At 44.1% G+C, this 24,084-nt stretch overlaps 1 protein-coding gene across 2 annotated transcripts in view; it reads right to left on the minus strand.

Moving 5' to 3' along the window:
- Window positions 1-24,084, minus strand: part of bco2a (beta-carotene oxygenase 2a) — a 78,398-nt gene that overhangs the window by 34,595 nt on the left and 19,719 nt on the right. Inside the window, exon 1 of one of the 2 annotated variants that reach the window (XM_041174446.1) lies at window positions 5,902-6,156. The exons of the other annotated variant lie outside the window; for it this stretch is intronic. Coding sequence (XP_041030380.1) covers window positions 5,902-6,004 — 103 coding nt within the window. The 5' untranslated portion in view covers window positions 6,005-6,156. Of the gene's footprint in view, window positions 1-5,901; window positions 6,157-24,084 lie in introns of those variants that run through there. 2 annotated transcript variants of the gene reach the window in all.

The following is a 24,084-nucleotide window of genomic DNA, read 5'->3' on the forward strand; positions in this document are numbered from 1 at the left end:
AAAGAAAGATTCTTGTGTTTGTGGGTGTCTTGACCAGCCTTTTCTCACAATTTGTGATAGTATGTTGCAAGATTCACAACTTTACAATTGGGAAAGGATGAATGATAGAGTCCCAGAGGATTCTGAAGAGCCTGATAATTGCATTGTTGATAATTGGACCCTGCTAATGAAGAACAAGAAGCAAAGGTGGCAATGGCTGCCTGACAACTGAGAAACAGATTCATTCAGCACATCTTCATCTGTGAAGTGCTGTTATTTGGAAGTCTCAGTTCCTCAAAGGTCTGCTTCCTCTCAGCAAACTCTCCATGGATAATGTAAAATCTTTGGCCAGGATTTTCCCTGCATTGGACCACAATGGCGTGTTATCACCCCATATCATCCGCAGGAAACGCGCCAAATCACTGGCAGGCTGTTAAATGTCAAAGGGGGGATGGTTAGGTTTTCTCTTGTTGGAGGTGGTCATTGCCCGACATTTGTGTGACATGAATGTTACTTGCCCACACAAGTAAGCCCAAATCTGAATGTTGTCCAGGTCTTGCTGCATGTTGGCTTCATTATCTGAGGAGTCGCGAATGGAATTGGAATTGGATGCCAATAAAGTCCAAATTTATATAACGTTTCAAAAGCTGTCAACAATATAATAGAAATAATTCACTGGCAAAATCAAGTGTGGCTGGCACTGTTCCCTTCATCTCTGGTAGTTTGTAAACAGTCCAGATTAATGGAAATACAAACTTTGTTTCCTTGCATAATGATTGAATGCAAGTGAAACGAGTTTTGGATGTTTTAACTCAGTTTCCAACAGATTGGAGCTAAGACTGAGAACAGCTGCAATAACTCACCTCCAGAGTGCAGGCGAAATTCGATCAAGTGTTAGCTCTATAAGAAAATAAATGTTGATTTATAATCACTGACTTCTGTCCTACTCAAAATAAAACCTTGAAAGTCCTGCCATTAATTTATATCCTAGGTTGTGGCACAGAGATGTAAAATCACCAGATTAGCAGCAGTAAATGTGTAATTACATAAAGACATGTAATTATGTAATAGGCTATTCAAATGATATGACAAAGCTGGTTGCAAGGACAACCATGTCTTGCATAACAACAGAAACGTACTATATACTATCTCTAGCCTGTTATCTGCATTTGTTTCTTATAGTCATTTTTTGTTATGTTATCCTTTTGTATTCATCACTGTGAAGAATGTCAATGTTGAAGACAGGATTACTGTTCTATTCCTCACATCAAGTGGCAATTAATCCAACGTCAAGGTTGTGTTAAAACTACCCAGGAGTTCTCATTCCCTCTGTCCCAACAAATATTCACAAATCCAACTTCAGCTAAACACACTTTGGCCTCACAGACCTCGCCATCCACCTCCTGTATTCCTTGATCCCGTCACGTTTCTGGTGCCTGTCTGTTTGTTAGCCCCCGAATATTTTGAAGTGGATGTGTCTATGGCAGGTGTGGATCTCAGCAATCCCCATCTTGAGGCCTCTTACACTGTTCAACATATACCAACACCCCCCTACACCCTCCCCCAGTCGTGTCTATGTGCAACTTTTCCCACTCATATCCCCAGTACAGGCCTAGCCTTCCAGCCCCTTCTCCTGCCTGAGGCAAGCTGCCCCACCTTCCCCAGTGGAGCCCTAGCCCTGCAGCCCATTAAGAGCCAAACCACCCCCCATCTTACAGCTGGTCTGGTAGGTAAAGATTTGCCTGTGACAACCCCCTGAAAGGGATGTGGTGATGTGTGTGAAGCCTGGCGCTGATTCCTGTGAGTGCTGCGCGATGCAAGGCAGGCGAACTAACGTAGAAGTGTTGAGCAAAGTGCAGGTTACCAGCTGCACATCGCTTATATCCTGTTGTCAAACACTTTGTTCTAATTGCACACCGAGGTGGTCTGCTGATCCAGTGCGAGGGGGATGATTCTGGCGAGTAGGGCAGATGCAAATGTATTAAAATGATGTTCCCAACATGCCGTGGTGGGAAACACAGCCCGCCATTGACTGGTGGAGCGGATGGTCGCAACCTAGTTTCACGCCGATGTAAAACCAATTTTTGGCCCTCTCGCCATATTTTCTGTTCCCACCCGCCATGACGTCCGTTGCGAACGGGGCAGAAAATCCCATCCTTTGTTCCTTACACCAGTCGTCATATCCTGAACTTGAGTTTCAGTATAAGCTTGCTTTCTTTCAGTCGCATATTAGTCTTTGCTTGCATGTTTATAGAATAGAACCATAGAAGAAACTTATAAGGCAAGATTCACAGCAGTCAGCATCGGAGCTGGCAGAGTTGGAGGCCTGAGTTAGGTGGCAAATGGGTTTGGAGAGGTGGTTGCAGGAGTCTGATGGTGTAGGTAGATTGTGGGGTGTTGGTGAGTGAGTGAGGGGTGGGTTACTGGATAGCTTGTTGGGCCTACAGCAGGAAACACCCTTACTCCTCCTGGGTCACACGCACCCAGTGCTCTAAAAGGCATTCACCTCATGAATTCAGCCCTTCTTTATTTAGCTGCCGAGTTTTCGTGCTAAAATGATTTTAAAACAAAATGACTGCTAAATTGAGAGCAGAACATTTGAGAAATCTGTTATTTCTTCACAGCAAACCCTTCCTCACTACACAGAACTTGCTTCCACGCTGAACGCCTTTGTCTTTTCTGTGATACATGTTTTGTTGAAATCTTACATCACAGCCTCTGAATGAAATTAGTAGTTACCGATCTGTCAAAATAAAAGCCCCGTTGGTGCTAAAGGATGCTCCATACCATCACAATGTTCTAAAAGTAAACACTTAAAAATATATTTAATTTACTTCTGTTTTTTGTTGAATTTTTCAATATTATTTCAATCATAAAGGAAATATTTTATCTTCATCACACCAGATGATATTTTATACACCTAAAATTTGAGATTCAAAATTTCCTGTCTCTGCAACAATTTAATTGGGTGGAAAATCAGGTTGGTGCTATTTTTTTTATTCATTCACAGGACATGGGCTTCACTGGCTGGGCCAGCATTTATTGCCCATCCCTAGTTGCCCTTGAGAATGTGGTGATGATTTGCCTTCTTGAACCACTGCAGTCCATATGGTGTAGGTATACCTACAGTGCTGTTAGGAAGGGAGTTCCAGGATTTTGACCCAGCAACAGTGAAGGAACAACAATATATTTCCAAGTCAACATGGTGAGTGACTTTAAGGGGTACTTCCAGGTGGTGGTGTTCCCATGTATCTGCTGCCCTTGTCCTTCTAGATAGTAGTGGTTGTGGGTTTGGAAGGTGCTGCCTATGGAGCCTTGGTGAGTTTCTGCAGTGCATCTATAGATGGTACATATATAAATGTAAATATAGAATTTTTTTTTGTAAGGTAAGGGGGTTGATTAAGATGATGCCTGGAATGCAGTGCTGATTTTCCATGCAGTACGTAATATTTCCCCATTTTGGGTACAAGTGCATTCAAAAATGGTGCTGCATGCAGGAAATTTGCAACCATCCAAGACCTTGGTTTTTATTGAAATTCAAGATCTTAAATATTCCTACAATGTAGATAATGTGCAGTAGTTTCATTTTTAGACCATTATTGGGTTCATTGTAGGCTTCTTTTATTTACTAATATTTTTCATCTGAGTTTTGTTTTCTGTAATATTTCAGCTTGAATTGATTATGTTGTTATCTGAAACTGTTTTCCATTGCGTGGGTATGATTCCTTGTAGCTGCACTGCTCATAAAGAGGAAAATCATTTAACTGGCTGGAATCATTACTAGGTTACTTCCTTGTGGGGTTTTTTTATCCCCTCTCCAAAGCCGTTGTCGTAACTCGTACTTAAGAAATAAGAGGGTAAATATCAGATAGCTATTTTTGCTTGAGCCACAGTTTTGTCTGGCAAAACATCTGGAATACTAAAGTAATTGTACTTTCTACCCTCATTACACACACCATACTCATGCCGCTGATTTCATCTCCATACCTGGTCATAGGTCAGGCTGAATCAGGCTCCCTGCAATTTGGGTATCCTATCTGACCCTGAGCTGATGTCTGACTCCACTTCCTTTCCAAAGATTGCTGATTTCCACATCCGCAACATCACCTCCCTCAGACTATCTGCCGTGGAAATCTTATCCATGCCTGCCACCTCCAGTCACAACTATTGCAATGCTCTCCTAGTCAAGATTCCTATCCTCCATTCATTTCAGTTCATTGAAAATTGTGCTGACTATAAACTATCTTTCACCAAGTCTCACTCAATTCCCTACCTCTGTCCTCAATAGGCTCCCACTTCGCCCAACTTCTCATCCTCATGGTTAAATTCCTTCATGGTCTTTCCACCACCCGTCCATCTCTCCAATTTCATTCAGCCCAATAATCTCCCCCACTCTCTGATTTTTATGTTCCTGACTTTGACCTTGTAAATATTTCCTTTTTGCCCCATCATTAGCAGCCATGCATCTAGACACATTGACCCTATGCTCTGTAATTCCCTCCCTAAATACTTATACCATTCCATGTTGCTCTTTTCCTCTGAGGCACTCTTTAAATCTACTTGTTCAATTCCCCAACATAATATCTCCGTTTTTAACCAGCGTCTATTTTTGATTGTGCCTCTGTGACATGTTCTGTGCTTTTTCTCTATGGTAAAGGGGTTATGTAAATACAAATTGCTGTTGTTCTTTACTAGACCAACATTTTCAATCTGTAGGCCTATCTACAATTACATAATTACCACCAAGGAAATCCCACACCTAACATTTTTAATTATCTTTCTCCCCCAAAATCTAAATTTTTGCTTTATTTTTGCCATCGTCTTTGGGCCCCATCACAACTCCATTCCCTGCCCACTGACTCCATCCCACTCTCTGGCAACAGTATAATGCTGAAGCAGACTTTTTGTAACATTGCTGTTACATTTGACCTTGAGACCCTGATTCTATATATATATATATATATATATAAATATTTGCACCATTACCATATATATTGAACATCATAAATTCACTATAGTCAGCCATTGCCTCAGCTTATGTGTTGCTGAAACTCTCATTCATGCCTTTAGACTTGGCTATTGTGTTGCACCTCTGCCTCACCTCCCTCTGCAAACTTGAGGTTATTCAGAACTCTTCTAACTCACACCAAGTCCTGCTCACTCATCTCCCCTGTACCTCCTGTCCTACATTAGCTCTCAGTTAAGTAGCATTTTGATTTTAAAATTCTCATCCTTGTTTTCAAATCCTAACATGGCCTCATTCCTCACTTTCTGGAATCTTCTCTAGCCATATAATCCTCCAAGATCTCTGCATTCCCCAAATTCTGGCTTCTCGGATGTTCTCAATTTAATTGTTCCACCCTTAGTGCCCATGCCTACAATTGCCAAGGCCCTACACTCTAGAATTCCCTCCCTAAATCTCTCTGCCTTTCTACATCTGTTTCCTCTTTTAAGCTGCTCCTTGAAGCCTAGGCTTCGGATCAAGATCTTAGTCATCTGGCCTAATGTCTCATTATGTGGCTTGATGTCAAACTTTGCTTGGTAAACCTGTAAAAGGTCTTGCGATAGTTTATTACATTAAAGGCGCTATATGAATGCAAATTATTATTTCCTCAGGCCAGATTAAACCTAATCAAGCTAGGAGTGATTTATTTCATATCATGTCTCCAAGCTTTTTTAGTTATTAGCTCCTTATTTTAATGAATAATCCAAAGCAGAAAGGATTCTATTGTTACAGTTTCACATATCAAATTCTAATGCACCAGAACTCTCTCTTTTGCACTGTAAACATGAACAGTATAATCACGAAAACAAAACAAAATCTCATAAGATAGAATTTTATGAATAAATTTATTTTCATAATTGCTTATATATAAAAAAAAATCGACATTCACTTCAAGAAATAAATCATGCATTGTTTACCTGGAACCTCCTGCCATGCTGTGGAAATAACATTCATAAGGTCCTCCATTATAATCCAAAAAAACTGTAGGAATATTTTCCCCATGACGATTAGCATATTCATCTTTGAAATATTTTACTGACAACCTAGATCAGTACCCTCTATAATTTGTTTATTTATGTCAGGTTTTACTGCAGCGACGATACCGAACTACTTGCTGTAATACAGCAACCAGTGGCTGTTTGAAGCTTATGTAACAGCAGTTAAAATATCAAAATAAAAGTCCCACATGTAGATTCATTTGCAGCCACTGAAATTCGCAGTGACAGGTGCTAACTGGCATGGGACCAAACAGGTTAGGAAAATGATCATGGAATGGAAAGGAGGGTTCCACTTCAGGGAACATTGACACCAGTACTGGGTTAGGAAGGACCTCTATCACTAGAATTGGCTTGCAACCAAGGTCCTAGTTGAAAGGATAAATTGGTGAAAGAAAATATAGGACTACAGAAAGGACTTTGGGGATGTAGGATTCATCTAGAAATGATTGTAAAATTTATAATACACTAAAGCTGAAAAATCCAGAATGCAAAATAAAATATGAATAATCCAAGTTCAGATAATAGTAAAAGAATTAATAATACTCCTGACAATAAAACAGAAAGGTTGAAAAATAAGCGTAAGTTAAGAACTTTGAGAAAAAATCTCATTAGATCATACGTGTAGGGTGAGATCATTAATCGAATTAGAATTTGCGATACAAATGCAGAACTAGTGAATTAGATGCACATTCAACTCAAATGATACAATAACTAACAATTTAGGTAAAATTAACAAACGACAAAGGATACAAAATTTTGGTGAGAATTGTCTATTGACTTCCTGATGTCGGTGATGAAGTAGTGGGATGCATGAGTAAGGCTTTCAAAAATGCATGTAGCAAAGCCAAAGTGGTTATAATGTGAGGTTTGAATTTTGACAGACTGGGAGATGTCAATCAGCTCAAGTTGTAAAGGCAATGGCCTAGAAATGGCAACACACAAAATGAGTGCATGGGGTGCGGAATATCCATGCCAGTTACTACCAACATAAGCAGCGCACAGTATATATACTGCTTGTTGATTATAAATTGCTGTGAAGGAATTTCAGGTAGCTACTATGACAGGACATACTGCTAGCATAAGAGCTCAGACAAGTACAATCTTGACTTTGACGTTTGTTGAAAGAGGGAGTGGCCTTGGCAGCCTGAAAGAAGCTGCCCCCTCACTAGATACTCCTTCAGTGTTGTTACAGGTACTAATCAGCCAGCGTAGAGCTGCTCAAGATCATCCTCCAAGGCCATTTGAAGTATCAATGGAAATAGAGCTTGCTGACTCCCAAGTTATAACCCCTGGAGAAACACTTTGCAGGAGCACCAGCAGAGTAAAACAAACATACAGGACAGGTTTGCACATTAAAACAAACATACAGGGCAGGTTTGCATAAGGGCACTCAGGCATTTTTCAATGCTGGCATTTCTTTGACTATTTTATATCTAGATTTGGTGTTAGCATTTGTCTTTGTAATGAAGTGAGGACAAGACCAACAAGCATAACAATATGGGGTTTCATTCCTATTGTGGCTGGAGTGGATTTGGGACCTGCTTCCTTGCCCTACTCATGGTGGTCATTTGAAGTATCAATGGAAATAGAGCTTGCTGACTCCCAAGTTATAACCCCCGGAGGGGTCAGACCTGCCTTTGGGCAGAAAACAGAAGGAAGAGTAGTACTAGTAGTACAGGTACCACAGTTTTCTTCTGACTGGACAATCAAACTGTTTCCTCACTTCGACAACTCTATATATTCAAAGCAGTTAATTCTGTTAATCAAGTAACCTTAAACTTGTTGACCAAACATAATTTAACCATGTGATTCTCAGTTATACAAGCAGTACTCAAGCAAACATGTATTCACAATGGCATGCTTATTAGTTCCCTATATCATATTCTATCATGGCTCCATCAAAGTGTCCTAAATGATAATAGCCAAATAACCATCACACCAACATTCCTCTTTCTATAAAAATGAGAGAAAAACCTATTTTTATTCAAAATTCTTGTTTATTTGTGGTTGTTGAACATTGAATTTTCTTCTAAGTGAAAAAAATAGCAGTTAATCTCTTTGCACTTGCAATTCTGATTATTTAATGTTTTTCAGCAATTAGTGAGCCACTTAACCAATATCAATGCTAAACAGATCAATAATCCAGCTGCACGGAGCATAGCTATTGGAGGAAATGTTATCAGAGAAAAACATTTCTGATCTCCAGATATATTGCCCATCTCTAGTTGCTCTAAGATGATGCTTGAACCTTCTTCTCGAGATTGTACAACTGAAAATTCTGCCAGATCACTTTAGAAGGCACTGAATGTTACCATGCAGAATGCATTAGTCATGTTTAATATTGTTGTCCAATTGCATAGCCAATATCCATATTTGACTGATTAGGAATCCTGATGTGGCTAATTTAATTTTAGCTAATAGCAAAGAAGCATCAGACACTCAATAGCCATGTGATATTAATATTCATATTTGCATGATTTATGTATTTTAAATTCTGTAAGTTGTCAGTAAAATGGTAAGACAAAGAGCAAGGTCTGCAGTTTTTTTTATCATTATGAGTTAACTTCCATGGTTATTGTTAAAATGATGCATAGCATGCATGAAAACAGCAGATTTCAGCACCATTGAAATAGCAGCAACATTGGGCGGAATCGTCCCAGATTTGCACTAAGTATGGTAGTGTGCAGGTGAAATGACGTTTTACCCACTGGCCACGATGGCGGGTTTTCATGCCGTTATCATCCCAAACCCGCCACATTATTTATGTAGTCCCGGGAAAATGCCATTTCCATGGCAGGCGAGCTCTCATTCGCCCACCCACCATCACTCTGTCGTTGCAACCCGGCTTGGGGGCCGGTGGCAGCAGTGGTCAGCGCCAACGCTCTTCAAAAGAGGACAAAAACCCAGTGCCACAAGAGGATGAATGATTTCCTCCGTTCTACCAGGGTAAGTCACTCTTCTCTTCACTCTCAATTCACACATTCACAAACCCATCACACATCCACAGGGCCCTCATTCACTGCCGGTTCAAGGAACATCACCATTCACTCTCTCACACTCACTGTCATTGTCCTCATCCTGTCCATGGGCCCACTCACCACCCACACAGGCCATACATACTTAGCATCTGGTCTGGCAGGTGCCCTGCTTACACTTTCTCCATCTCTATTCATGCAGGACAAGCTGGCACACAAGGGAGAGAGGTCGCAGGCTGGTGGCGGAATGCCCAAAATCAAGGCCCTCACGGATTTTGAAAGCAGAGCCATCCAGCTGGCCAGCGAGGATCTGGACCGGTCCTGAGCTGACGGTGAGGTTAGTGGTGCTCTGCCAAGTGAGAGTCCAACAGTGCAACATCCATTAGACAATTAGTGCTAAGGAACGCAAGCTCCAGCAACTCATCGACACCAACACCCATCTAGGACCCTTCACCCCTGCCTGTCCCTCCGTCCCCACCCCATCTCCAATCCCAGCCCCGGCCATGTATTCACTATACCCCCTAACATCCCCTTCTCTGACGCTGAACGTTCAGTGCTCAGCAAAGGACTTAGTTTCATACCCTTACGCCCTCATCTCAATGAATTTCAGGCTCGGCATGACGCTGAACTCTTCTTCCGCCGCCTTCATCTCCGTGCTCACTTCTTTGGGCAGGAGTCCTCTCCCCGTTCAACGGATCCTTTTACCCACCTCCAATATTCTCCCTCCACCTGGACCCCTCCCTCTGGATTCTTACCTTCTCTTGATCTTTTCATTGAGAACTGTCGGCGTGACATTAGTCATCTCAATTTCTCTGCTCCTCTCACCCATTCTAACCTGTCTCTCTCTGAACTTACTGCACTCCGTTCTCTCAGGTCCAACCCTAACATTGTCATCAAACCCACTGACAAGGGTGGTGATGTTGTTGTCTGGCGCACTGACCTCTACCTCGCGGAGGCTGAGCGTCAACTCACAGACACTTCCTCCTACCTCTCCCTGGACCATGACCCCACCACTGAATATCAAGCCATTGTTTCCAGGACTGTCACTGACCTCATCTCCTCTGGAGATCTTCCTCCCACAGCTTCCAACCTGATAGTCGCCCAACCTCGGACCGCCCGCTTCTACTTCCTACCCAAAATCCACAAACAGGACTGTCCCGGCAGACTGATTGTGTCAGCCTGTTCCTGCCCCACGGAACTAATTTCTCATTATCTTGACTCCCTTCTCTCTCCCCTTGTCCAGTCCCTTCCCACCTACATCCGTGATTCCTCTGACACCTTATGTCACATCAACAATTTCCAGTTCCCTGGCCCCAACCGCCTCCTCCTCACCATAGACGTCCAATCCCTCTACACCTCCATCCCCCACCAGGATGGTCTGAGGGCTCTCAGCTTCTTTCTCGAGCAGAGGCCCGAACAATCCCCATCCACCACTACTCTCCACCGTTTGGCTGAACTTGTTCTCAAACTGAACAATTTCTCCTTTAACTCCTCTCACTTCCTCCAAATAAAAGGTGTGGCTATGGGTAGCCACATGGGCCCCAGCTATGCCTGTCTCTTTATGGGGTATGTGGAACATTCCTTGTTCCAGTCCTACTTCGGCCCCCTCCCACAACTCTTTCTCCAGTACATTGATGATTACTTCGGTACTGCTTTATGCTCTTGCGGGACCTGGAAAAATGTATTAATTTTACTTCCAATCTCCACCCCTCCATCATTTTCACGTGGTCCATCTCTGACACTTCCCTTCCCTTCCTTGACCTCTCTGTCTCAATTTCTGGTGATAGACTGTCCACCAATATCCATTACAAACCTACCGACTCCCACAGCTACCTCGACTACAGCTCCTCACATCCCGCTTCCTGTAAGGACTCCATCCCATTCTCTCAGTTCCTTCGCCTCCGTCGCATCTGTTCTGATGATGCTACTTTCAAAAACAGTTCTTCTGACATGTCCTCCTTCTTCCTTAACCGAGGTTTTCCTCCCACGGTCGTTGTCAGGGCGTGTCCAGCCCATCTCCCGCGTATCCGCCCTCACGCCTTCTCCTCCCTCCCAGAAACATGACAGGACCCCCCTTGTCCTCACTTATCACCCCACTAGCCTCTGCATTCAAAGGATCATCATCCGCCATTTCTGCCAACTCCAGCATGATGCCACCACCAAACACATCTTCCCTTCACCCCCTCCCGGCGGCATTCTGTAGGGATCGTTCCCTCCGGGACACCGTGGTCCACTCCTCCATCACCCCCTACTCCTCAACCCCCACCTACGACACCTCCCCATGCATACGCAAAAGATGCGACACCTGCCCCTTCACTTCCTTGCTCCTCACCGTCCAACGGCTCAAACACTCCTTTCAAGTGAAGCAGTATTTCACTTGCATTTCCTCCAACTTAGTCTACTGCATTTGTTGCTCCCAATGCGGTCTCCTCTACATTGGAGAGACCAAACGCAGACTGGGCGACCGCTTTGCAGAACACCTTCGGTCTGTCCGCAAGAATGACCCAGACCTCCCTGTCGCTTGCCATTTTAAAACCCCACCCTGCTCTCTTGCCCACATGTCCATCCTTGGCTTGCTGCATTGTTCCAGTGAAGCTCAACGCAAACTGGAGGAACAGCACCTCATCTTCCAACTAGGCACTTTACAGCCTTCTGGACTGAAAATTGAATTCAACAACTTTAGATCTTGAACTCCCTCCTCCATCCCCACCCCCTTTCCGTTTCTTCCCCTCCCTTTTGTTTTTTCCAATAATTTATATAGATTTTTCTTTTCCCACCTATTTCCATTATTTTTAAATCTATACCTTTTATGCCCTTTTAGTCTTATTTCACCCCACCCCCATTAGAGCTGTACCTTGCATGTCCTGCCATCCATTCTTAATTAACACATTCTTTTACATAATATCACCACCTTCAACACTTCTTTGTTCTTTTGTCTGTGACATCTTTTATCTGCTCCCATCACTGCTTGCTTCTCCCTACAACCAACACCCCCACACCCCCCACTTCTCTCCCCCCACCTTAAACCAGCTTATATTTCATCCCTCTCCTATTTTTACTTAGTTCTGTTGAAGGGTCATGAGGACTCGAAACATCAACCTTGTTCTTCTCTGCCGATGCTGCCAGACCTGCTGAGTTTTTCCAGCTAATTCTGTTTTTGTTATCCATTAGACAACCATGCTGTGAGTGATGTATCCTGTTTCACAGGCCACTACCATGCGCTAATTATTTCTCTTTGCTTTCGCAGGCACATCTGCCAAACAGCTGACGGAACCCACGACACTGGGCCTCCAATCAAGCCCCAATGAAATCTCTGAAGAGGAATCTGGAGGCACCCATTACAGCTCTCACCCACACCATCCACCAGCACAGAGACACATACCTTGGTGAAACCTAGCTTTATAATAGTCCTGGGATCACAATCTGGTGAGCCATGACTCTATGACTCAATGGCACAATGCACCGTCCAATCCACAGCAGGCGCAAGCAGGGACATCTAAAGTTTCTGGCGCCCGTAGGGCTGCTGGAGGCCAGACTTTGCTGAATCCAAGTCAGATGACAAGCCTCCGGACTCAGTTATGTCACAGTTGCTGGAGCTGCAAAGGCAAGCTCAGGAACATCAGCAAAGGATGTCCGCTGCACTCCTCAGATTGCAAGGCACAATGGAGCAGTCTGTCCACCTTCACTCTGAGATGGTAGCTCCAGCATGCCAACACACTGAGGTCAACACTGGTAGGATGGTGGCCGCCATGGTGACCTTGGTTCAGGACTTCGTTCCTGAACTGCTGCACGGGCTCAACTCCATCGCTGATGCCATAGTTGGCCTCCATCAGTGTGTACGCGAGAGGAGTGCTGGGCAGTTCGATCTCACTCCAGCTACCCCTCTCCTCAAGGAGTCAGCCAGGGGCCCCTGGGCACCCAAAGGGAGGAGGATCAGCAGATGCACACTCCAGCCCCATTAATCCAGGTGACTCCGAGAGTGTCCAGCCCATCTGGCTCCCTCTTCCTGTCACCTCAGCAGCTCCAGCTCCACAGGCCGAGGAAGGTGCCAGTGCCACACAGCAGGACTCCGAAAACTGGCCAGGGCCCTCCAAGTCTCGGACCTCCAGAGGATACCCGTCAAGGTCATCACAGAAAGGATGTTGCAGTCAGCAGGCTGCCTCCACCTCCTCTGTGAGCACCAAGAAATGGCCGCAGGGTTAGGAAAGTTAAGGAGAATTAGTTGCAGAGCCTGGGCATGGGTGTTAATCACTGGTACATACTGTTCACTATTGTCAATAAACTCCCTAGAATGTCTCCCTGCCTCTAGTTCCTTGTTCTGATGAGCAGTGTTCTTGCACTCAGATGTGAAACCTTTCTGCACAAGATAAAAGGCAGGTGTCTCAATCCAGGGCCTCTTCCCTGTGCTCTATGCAGCTTTCAGAACAAAGCGATGGTCTGGCCTCACACTCCCTGGAAACACCCTGCAATTTGGTGGTGCCTGTCATTGCTTCCAGAATGTAGTGGGCAGGCACCACAGAATTCTCTCACTCTCAGCACCTTTAAGCTTGGGCCAGCTCCCATCTCTTCAGCATCTGTGACCACTGAAGCTTGCTCCTGAAGGACTCAGGTGCTGAAGGCAGACAAAGGATCAGATGCTTCTAAAGTTTCATGGCTGTGCCTCTACGATATGACCCTGATCACGAAGCGCAAGAATGTTGCCCTTGGCCATACAGGAGTCACACATTCTCAGGGGCTATGTGAAGATTTATGGAGTCCTCACTGCATGTCAACATCCTCCTACAATCGAGCGACTGTTAGGGCCTCCACTGCATCTCCATGATAGGAGCATTCTCACAGAGGGTATGTGCGCTGCCAAAATGCCAGACTGGAGTCAAATATTCAAAAATGCGATGTGAGGATCAATGGGGTCACCCCACTGCATGTCGTCATCATCCTCCACAAATCTAGCAGCCATGAGAGCCTTCCAAGCGTGCCTGCCTCATCTAGCCAGTATGACGGCCTCATTCTTGTCAGTGTCGCCTCCTAGGGCCTCCTCACCCTCATCCACGTCGGTGTTCTCCTCGTTAGAGTAGACATGCAACTCCTCCATCTCCTCCTCAGCCACCTCGTTGGAGTGCCAGGTGGTAAAGTGTTTGGTAGACGACAACGATGCATGACACACTCTGCAGACTGTATTGCAGGGCTCCACCAGACTGGTCCAGAAACCGGACCTCATCTTCAGCATCCCGATGGGTCTGCTCCACCAAGTTGTGAGCTGCAGCATGAGCCTCATTATACCTTTGCTCTGCTGCAGTCTGAGGCTGCCGCACAAATGTCTGTGGGTAGCCCTTGCCCCGAGGATCCATCCCAGCAGCTTCTGTGGACACTGGAAGACTCCAGAGATCTGTGACCGACTAAGGATGTAGGTGTCATGCACACTCCCTGGAAACCGTGCACGCACCTGCAGAATGTGTTGCTGGTGGTCGCAACACCAGCTGTACATTCAGCGAACGGAACCCCTTACGGTAGACCACCGTGTGTTGCGAAGGAGATCACCCTGCACCTGTGGGAATCTCGAGATCTGGGCGAATCCAATCGTTGCTGCATCCTGGCTGTCCTGGTCCCGGGTGAAACGCACAAAGTTGTGTGCCCTTGCAATGATGGCATCTGTGACCTCATAGATTCATTTGTGGATGGAGGCTTGTGAGATCCACAGAGGTCACCTGTGGAGCCCTGAAGGAGCCACTGGCATAGAAGTTGAGTGCCACGGTGACTTTCACGGCCACTGCCCTCCATGTTCCCCTTCCGCCAAATTCTGCAGTAGCTGGCAGGTGTGACTGACGAGTTCCCTAGACATGCGCAGTCTTCAGTGACACTGATTCTCGGTCATCTACAGGAATGAAAGGTGGTCTCTATAGACCTTGGCTGTGGTTAGGCGCCGGTCTGCGATGGCTAGCTGTGCTCGTGGGTGGCATATGCGGGAGCCCCAGCCACATTTTCTTCCTGAGGTTGCTGCTCCTGCCTCTGCGCAACCAGGAGCCTCAATCGTTCTTTCCTTCATTGTCTTTGCGTTCTGTAGGCCATCAGGCAAACAGGTAGTTCACCAGGCTCCATGATCCTGATGTACTCCTCCTGCAGGATGAAAGGGAGAGACACATGGTTAGTATGGGTGTACTAAGAACCTGTCTTGGTTAAGTGTGACGGCACCTTACCACTTCCCGGAGAGTGCTGGCCACCACTTGAATGGCCAGAGATTAGTGTACTGCATGGCTATCCTATTAGCTTGAACCATGGAGGGGACTAGCCACTTGCCTCACCCACCCTAGCCCCTACCTCAAAATGCTTCTGCGCTATATTCAACAACAGGGCCGCCCTTGCCCCCTCCCCGCCACTGGCCCCAGTTGCCTCAACACAGGACTGCCCTTACCCCCCACCCCGCCCCCAGTCGCCACAAAGACAGCGCTGCCCTTAACCCCTCCGCCACCAGTCGCCTCAATGGCAGGACTGCCCTTAAACCCCCCCGCCACCAGTTGCCTCAATGGCAGGGCTGCCCTTAACCCCAACCCTCCAATTTCCCTGAAGCTTGAATTCCAACAAGTGAACCTGACGAGCACTGAACAATGTTATTGTGTAATGTGTACTTAGCTCAGAGTTCCCCTCAAAGTGCAGGCTGCCAAGTGCACGCCTTTTATGTGTTGTTGTGAAACAAGTCAGCGTGCTTTCCCGCTGATATGGACGGATGACTCCAGCGGGCGCTGGCCTGATATTGTAATACATCAGCATACCAATGAGGTCCAATGGTGGGAAAGGCTTTCCATTGTCAGCAGGCTGAGCAGACTGGTTCTCCATCATCACAAAACCGATCACACCATACTGTCCGCTCACGCCACCGATCACGCCCGATGCCAGTAGGCACGGAAAATTCCGCCCATTGTGTGAGAGAACAGCTATAATTAAAAAAAGGCTTATGCATTTAGCATCTTTCACAGATTCTGGATATTCCAAAGCACTTCACAGCCTGTCTACCATCACAAGGCACAAGTCAAGAGTGTGATGGAATACTCCCCATTTCGACAGCACTTTCCAAACCCACGATCACTATCATCTAGAAAGACAAGGGCAGCAGATAGATGAGAACACCAACAACTGGAAGTTCCCCTCCAAGTCACTCGCTATCCTGACTTGGAAGTATATCGCCGTTCCTTCACTGTCGCTGGGTTAAAATCCCGGAACTCCTTTCCTAACAGCACTGTGGGTGTACCTACACCACACGGGCTGCAGCGGTTCAAGAAGGCAACTCACCACCACCTTCTCAAGAGAAACTAGGGATGGACAATAAATGCTGGCCCAGCCAGCGAAGCCCACATCCCATGACCGAATTAAAAAATATATACTTTTGCTGTGTAGTCACTGTAGTAATGAAGAAAATGTTGCAGCCAACTTGCATACATGAAGCTCCCAGAAACTGCAAAATAATGATGACAAGATAATCTATTTTAGTAATTTTGGTTGATCATGTCCAGGGCACAGGGAAACCTCTTGCTCAAAAGAGAGTTGGGATATTTTACATCTACTTGAGGAGCTTTAAAGTCTCATTTGAAATACACCACATTTGATAGTACAGCACTCCTTCAGTACTGCCTTGAACACAAGAATTAGGAGCTGCAGTAGGTCATTTGGCCATCTGAGCCTTCTCTGCCATTCAATAAGAACATGGCTGATCTGATTGTGGCCTCCATTTCCTGTTTGCCCCCATAATCCCTAACTCCCTTATAGATCAAAAAATCTGTCCAACTCAGCCTTGAACATATTCAATGATTGGCCTCCACCGCTCTCTGGAAATTCTACAGACTAAAGACCCTCCGGGAAAAAGAAATTCTCCTTATCTCAGTCTTAAATGGCAGACCCCTAATTTTTAAACTATGTTCCTGGTGGGGGTGTAAAATTATGTCTCCTAGTTCTAGGCTCCCCCACAAGAAGAAATATCCTCTCGGCATCTACTCTGTCAAGCCCCACCCACAAACTCAGAAGTCTGCAGCACAGAAGGAGGCCATTCAGTCCATCGTGTCCACGGTGGTCAACAAAGATTTGACTACGCTAATCCCATTTTCCAGCGTTTGGCTCATAGCCCTGGAGGATATGGCAATGCAAGTGAATATCTAATTACTTCTTAAATGTTACAAGAATTTCTAACTCAACCACCCTTTCAGGCAGAGAGTTCCAGACTCCCACCACTCTCTGGGTGAAAACATTTCTCCTCATCAACTCCCCTCTTAGACTTCTACCTCTTACCTTAAATCTATGGCCCCTGGTTATTAACCCCTCTACAAATGGAAAAAGTGCCTTCTATCCACCCTATCTATGCCCCTCATAATCTTATACACCTCTATCAGGTCCCCTCTCAACCTTAATTGCTTCAAGGAAAACAATCCCAGCCTATCCAATTTCTCCTCATAGTTCAGACCCTCCAGCTCCGGCAGCATCCTGGTAAATCTCCTCTGCACCCTCTCCAGTGCAATCACATCCTTCCCATAATGTGCTGACCACAACTGCATGCAGTACTCCAGTTGTGGCCTAACCAGCGTTTTGTACAGTTCCAGCATAACCTCCCTGCTCTTGTATTCTATGCCTCGGCTAATAAAGGCAAGAATCCCACATGCCTTCTTAACTACCTTATCTATCTGCCCTGCTACCTTCAGAGATCGATGGATATGCACACCAAGCTCCCTCTGATCTTCAGTATCTGATCTTTCCAGGGTCCTACCATAGTGTAATCCCTTGCCTTGTTAGCCCTCCCCAAGTGCATTACCTCATACTTTTCCAGGTTGAATTCCATTTACCACTGCTCTGCCCTCCCTAACCAGTCCATTGAAATTGTCCTGCAGTTTTCAGCTATCCTCCTCACAACTTACCACCCTATCAATCTTCATGTCATCCGCGAACTTCTTCATCATACCCCCTACATTTAAGTCCAAATCATTTATGTACACCACAAATAGCAAGGACCCCAGCACTGAGCCCTGTGGAACCCCACTGGAAACAGACTTCCAGTCACAGAAACATCCCTCTATCATCACCCTTTGCTTTCTGCCTCGAAGCCAATTTTGGATCCAATGTGCCAATTTGCCTTGGATGCCATGGGCTCTTACTTTCTTGACCAGTCTGTCATGAGGGCCCTTATCAAAAGCCTTGCTAAAGTCCATGAAGGCCACATCAAATGCATTACTCTCATCAACACTCCTGGTTATCTCCTCAAAAAATTCGATCAAATTTGTCAAACATGACCTTCCTTCAACAAATCCATGCCGACTATCCCTGATTAATCCGTGTCTCTCCAAGTGCAGATATATTCTGTCCCTCAGAATTCTTTCTAGTAACTTCCCCACCACTGAGGTTATACTGACTGGCCTGTAATTTCCTGGTCTTTCCCTTCCTCCTTTTTTTAATAATGGGATAACATTAGCAATCCTCCAGTCCTCTGGCACCTCACCTGTGACCAGAGAGGATTTGAAAATTACTGCCAAGGCCCCTGATATCTCTTCCCTTGCCTCCCTCAACAGCCTGGGATACATCTCATCTGGGCCTGTGGATTTATCCACTTTTAAGGCTGCTAAACCTGCGAGTACCTCCTCTCTCTCTATGTTAATTTCCTCTAATATTTCACAGTCCTCCACCCTGAAGTCTATATCTGCGTCATCCTTTTCCACTGTGAAGACCAATGCAAAGTATTCATTGAGGACTGCACCCACGTCTTCCAGGTCCACACACAGATTACCTCTATAGTCCCTAAATGGCCTAGTTATTCTCTTGCTCTTTATATATTTAAAAAACCCCTTTGGGTTTTTCCCTATTCTACCCACCAATGTTTTCTCATGCACTCTCTTAGCTTTCCTAATTTCCTTTTTAAGTTCCCCTCTGCACTTTTTATACTCCTCTAAGGGCTCTGCCGTATTTGAGCCCTTGGTATCTGCCATAAGCTTCTCTTTTTTTCTTAATCCTAACCTTTTTGTCCCTTTACAGCCAGGGCTCTCCGGACTTGGTCCTTCCTAGCTTTGTCTTTACAGGAACATATTTGCCCTGTACTCTCGCTATTTCCTCCTTGAATTCCTCCCACTGCTTTGACACAGTTTTACATGCAAGTAGCTGCTCCCAGTCCATTTGGGCCAAATCGCATCTCATCTTAGTAAAATTAGCCTTTCCCCAGTTTAGAACTTTTATTCCCGGCCCAACCTTATTCTTTTGCACAAGTATCCTAAATCTGACTGCGTTATGGTTACTATCTCCAAAATGCTCCCCTACTTATATGCCTTCCACCTGCCAGGGCTCATTTCCAAATATTAGGTCCAGAACTGCCCCCTCCCTGGTTGAGCTTTCTACGATACTGACTAAAAAAGTTTTATTGGATGCAACTTTAGAATTTTGCTCCCTCCCTTGCACCCCAAAACTATCCCAATTAATATTTGGGTAGCTAAAATCCCCTACTATTACTGCCCTACTATGCTTACACTTCTCTGAAATTTGATTACATATTTGATCCTCTATCTCTCCCTGACTGTTTGGGGGCCTATCATACATACCTAACAGCGTGTTTGCCCCTTTTGTGTTTTTTACTTCTACCCATATGGCTTCATTTGATGATCCTTCCAACAGATCATCCCTTCGCACTGCTATAATTGATTCTTTGATCAATACTGCAACCTCCTTTCACTTCTATCCCCCTTTCTATCCCGTTTGAACACCCTATAACCAGAAATGTTGAGCTGCCAATCCTGCCCTTATAGCCAAGTCTCGGTCATATCTATGATATCATACTCCCACGTGCCTATCTGTGCCCTTAGCTTGTCTGTCTTATTCCTCAGGCTCCTTGCATTAATATATATTCCATTTAGCCTGCTAAACTTACTTCTTTCTTATCTAGCCTATGTTTCTTCTACCTTCCAGACTCACTTACTGGCATTTTAACTTCTAATTCCATCTCAGCTTCTCTCCCCTCTGAGCTATTTTTTCAGGATCCCATCCCCCTGTCAATTTAGTTTAAATCCGTCCAACAGCATTGGCAAACCTCTCCGCAAGGATGTTGGTCCTGTTCCTGTTCAGATGTAACTAATCCAACTTGTACAGGTCCCAGCTCCCCCAGAAACTTTCCCAATGCCCCAGGAATCTAAAGCCTTCTCTCCTGCACCAGCCCTCCAGCCAAACATTCATCTGCTCTCTCCTTCTGTTCCCATACTCACTACTGCGTGGCACCAGGAGTTATCTGGAGATTACTACCTTTGAAGTCCTTCTTTTCAATTTCCTACATAACTCCCCAAAGTCTGCTTGCAGAGCACCATTTCTCTTTCTTCCTATGTTATTGGTCCCAACATGGACCACCACCTCTGGCTGTTCACCCACCCCCTTCAGAATATCCTGCAGCTGTTCCGTAACATCCATGACCCTGGCACCCGGGAGGCAACATACCATCCTGGAGTCACGTCTACAGCTGCAAAAGCGCCTCACTAATGAATCCCCTACCACTATTGTCTTTCCACACTTCTTCCTCCCTCCCTGAGCAACTGGACTACCCTCAGTGCCATGGCCTTTGCTCTGGTTGGCCTCCACAGAGGCCTCCACTCTCACAAAAAATGGTTTGCAAGCGAGTTGCACTGGGGAGGGTTCCCTCACTACCTGCCTGGTCTCCTTCTTCTGTCTGGTGGTCACCCATTCCCTCTCTGCTTGCATTTCCTTAAGCTGTGGGGTGACCACATCCTGAAACATGCTATCCACAAACGCCTCAGCCTCGTGAAGGCACCATAGTGCTCCCAGCTGCCACTCAAGCTCCAAAACTCGGAGCTCGAGTTGTTCCAGTCGGAGGCACCTCCTGCACACATGGTCATCCAGACTGCCAGGACCATCTAGGAATTCCCACATAGAGCAGGATGTGCAAATCACGGGACTGAGCTTCCCAGACATATCTTAACTGTGATCTTATATATTTCAATAAGATCACCTCCCATTTTTCTAAACTTCAATGGGCATAGGCTCAACCTTTCCTCATAAGATAACCTCTTCATCCCAGGAATCAGTCAAGTGAACCTTCTGAACTGCTTCTAATGCAGTTATATCCTTTCTTAAGTAAGGAGACCACAACTGTACACAGTACTCCAGATGTGATCTAAAACCCTGTAGGGCTAAAGCAACACTTCCCCATTTTTATGCTTGATTCCCCTTGCAATAAACACCAACATTCCATTTCACTTCTAATCACTTGCTGCACCTGCATACCTGATTCATGTACCGAGACACCCAGAGCCCTCTGTACTATAGAGTTCTACAATCCCTCTCCTTTCAAATAATATACTGCTTTTCTATTCCTACTGCCAAAGTCAACAAGTTAGCATTTTTCCACATTGTACTCCATCTGCCAAATTTTTGCCTGCTTAACCTTAATCCCTTTGTAGACTATTTATGTCTTCATGACAACTTACTTTCCTATCTATCTTTGTGTCATCAGCAAATTTAGCAAGCCTTTGATATAGATTGTAAATAGTTGAGGCCCCTGCACTGATCCCTGTGACACTCCGCTATTGACAGCTTGCCAATCCAAAAGGTGTCATCCTAGCATTGCATTAAGTTTCTGTAGTGAAAGGCACTTTGGGATTGTTCTCATAATTTATCTAATTGTCTCATCACAAAGCAGAAGTATCCAGTCCCATCTGAAGAACATGGTGCCCCTGGGCACTAAATGACATGACACATTTTAAGCACAGTCCAAAAGGTAAACACACAATAAAAAAGTCATCTGAAATGTTGATGAGGAATTATAGTAACCAATCACTGTTACACTTTATCTTATTGACACTTGTAATTAATAAACCTTATGTTATCAAATTGTACTGTACATAAGCCTAGTCATTGAAAATCCTTAACTTGTACGTTTTATTTGAATGTTAAGAGGTAATTGGGTTGGCATCTCTTTACATGCCAAAAAATCTGTAATAGCTTTAAGAAAGAATGTATGGAGTTATAGCTGGGGCACATTTGCATATTTGGGTTCCAGTGAGTTTAGTATTAGCAGTGAATAGAAGTCAAAACTGGGATGCTGATTGGCTAGAAGGATGACCTGCGGCTAAAATTGTAAGTAAAAGGTACAAGTTAAGGTTAACTTGTTACAGTACAGCCAGAAGCACGCTTCCCATTCGTCAAGAATTGTAAACATAGGGTGCAAGTTAAGGTTAGATTGTTGTAGAGAAGCCAGGAACACCCTTTCCACTGATCAGGGATTACAAATATTTAGATAGAAGTTATTAGTTGTGTTGATGCAGGTGCACAACTTGGAGTGAATGTTGTTAAAGTTGCCTGCAAAAAAAGTAAAAAAATAAGACACATGCCAGGAGTCTTTGTACTTGTCTAGCATTTGTCTAAGGACATTTGCTCAGGAGAGGTCTTCGGGGAGAGAAAGTGGGAGTTAGTAATAGGGCATTTGTTAGGAAGTTAGCATCTGCTAAGATATTGCCAGTCGACAGGTAATTGTCATAGGTTGGGATTGCTGTTCGAATCTAGAAGTGATTAAATTATGATAGGTTGGGGGTTGCTGTAAAAATCCAGAGTGGTTAACATAATTGTCACTGGGGTTGGGGATTGTTGTAAGAATCCAGGTCAGTATTACAATCCAGTATTAGGGCTAAAGTAATTACCTTAAGTAAAAGTGAACAATCTTAGTCAGGAAGTGGCTTTCAGCTTGAGAGAGAGAGAGAAAAACACTCAGCAAGTAGCTGTGAAACATGCAGCTACATGCAGCAGTTAAGATAGACTGGGAAATTAAAAGCTGCAAAGGGGTTTTGCATGTATGTTAGAGTTAAATTGACTAGGTTAAACCCTCGAAGGTCATCGTGAGTCAAGAGACCAGGTTCAAGGAACCAAGAAGAGGAGACTCCAGAAGTTTCGGGATCCAAGGGAAAAACAGTATTATGCTATGTCTTGACTAGTGGAATGTTAAGTATTAATCTTTGTTGCCCAATAAACCTTGTTAGTTTGTATTCTAAATTAGCGATTGTTCTTCTTGCCAGACAAGATTTTTCTTACTCTGGGGTTTACTATAGAGTCCAAATCCCAACACCATAGATAAAGGAAGGCCCAGTGTGATTAGCACCACCTATGAGTATTGCAAATTCATTCAACAAGTATTAATTCCCTGTTGCATTTGTAATGAATACTATTGAAAGTGAATAAAAGTAGGTAAAATATATAATTATTTTATTTTAAATTATATTAACTGTACATGTGTTTTATAAACAGGATGAAACATTGGAGGCTAGTGAAATACTGGCTTATTTTCTCATGAGAAAGATCATACTCAAACTTGACTTTCTCACTTGTGAATCATCAGGTTCTCTTTTCTGGAACAAACTGCTTTCTAGTTACCAAACCTTAGGGAAACACCATAACTTCTACGTTACTTCACAATCTTATAACCTTAAAAGGTTATATAAAGACAAAATGATAGGTGAAAGAATGAGCAACATGTAAGATGATAATTATCAAATAGTATCTAAACACTGCTTCAGTTATTTCTTAAATGTGTTCAAAACTGTAGAATTTCTCTTATTTCACATATTTCAAAATTTAACGTCAAACCAAAAATAATCATTCTGTATGAAGGGCATTAGCAATCATGGTAAGCTTATGTCTGAGACCTTCTTTCTTCTGTTTCAGATATCTTTCCATGGCCCTAGCTTCTTCCAGGATTGAATTAAGTTGTTGCACATGCTTGGCATTCACTGCTGTTCTCTGACTTATATAAGTAGCAAGAAAGGTTTAATTAGACTGTGAAAAATATGAAATAGTGTCATGTTTAAATTGATTGAAATTAGTTACCTTAATGTTTCTGTATATGTAGACAGTAGAATATTAACCACTTCATTAACATCTGTTCAAAAACACAAGAGGTGAAGTTGGTAACAAAATTTCGAAATATAACTTTAGATAATTTTCAGTAAGTCAGTATTTGACTATCTGAATGATTTGTAGGATCTTTATAAAGAAATATGATTCAACTATTAAGATGTACATTTTATATCTTGTGCAGCATTTATGAATTTATACAGTCACCTAATTAATTCATGAATAGACATTGAACTATTGGGCAGTAAATATGAATGTAATG

This window comes from Carcharodon carcharias, chromosome 25, assembly GCF_017639515.1.
Source record: "Carcharodon carcharias isolate sCarCar2 chromosome 25, sCarCar2.pri, whole genome shotgun sequence".
Taxonomy (NCBI): Eukaryota; Metazoa; Chordata; class Chondrichthyes; order Lamniformes; family Lamnidae; genus Carcharodon; species Carcharodon carcharias.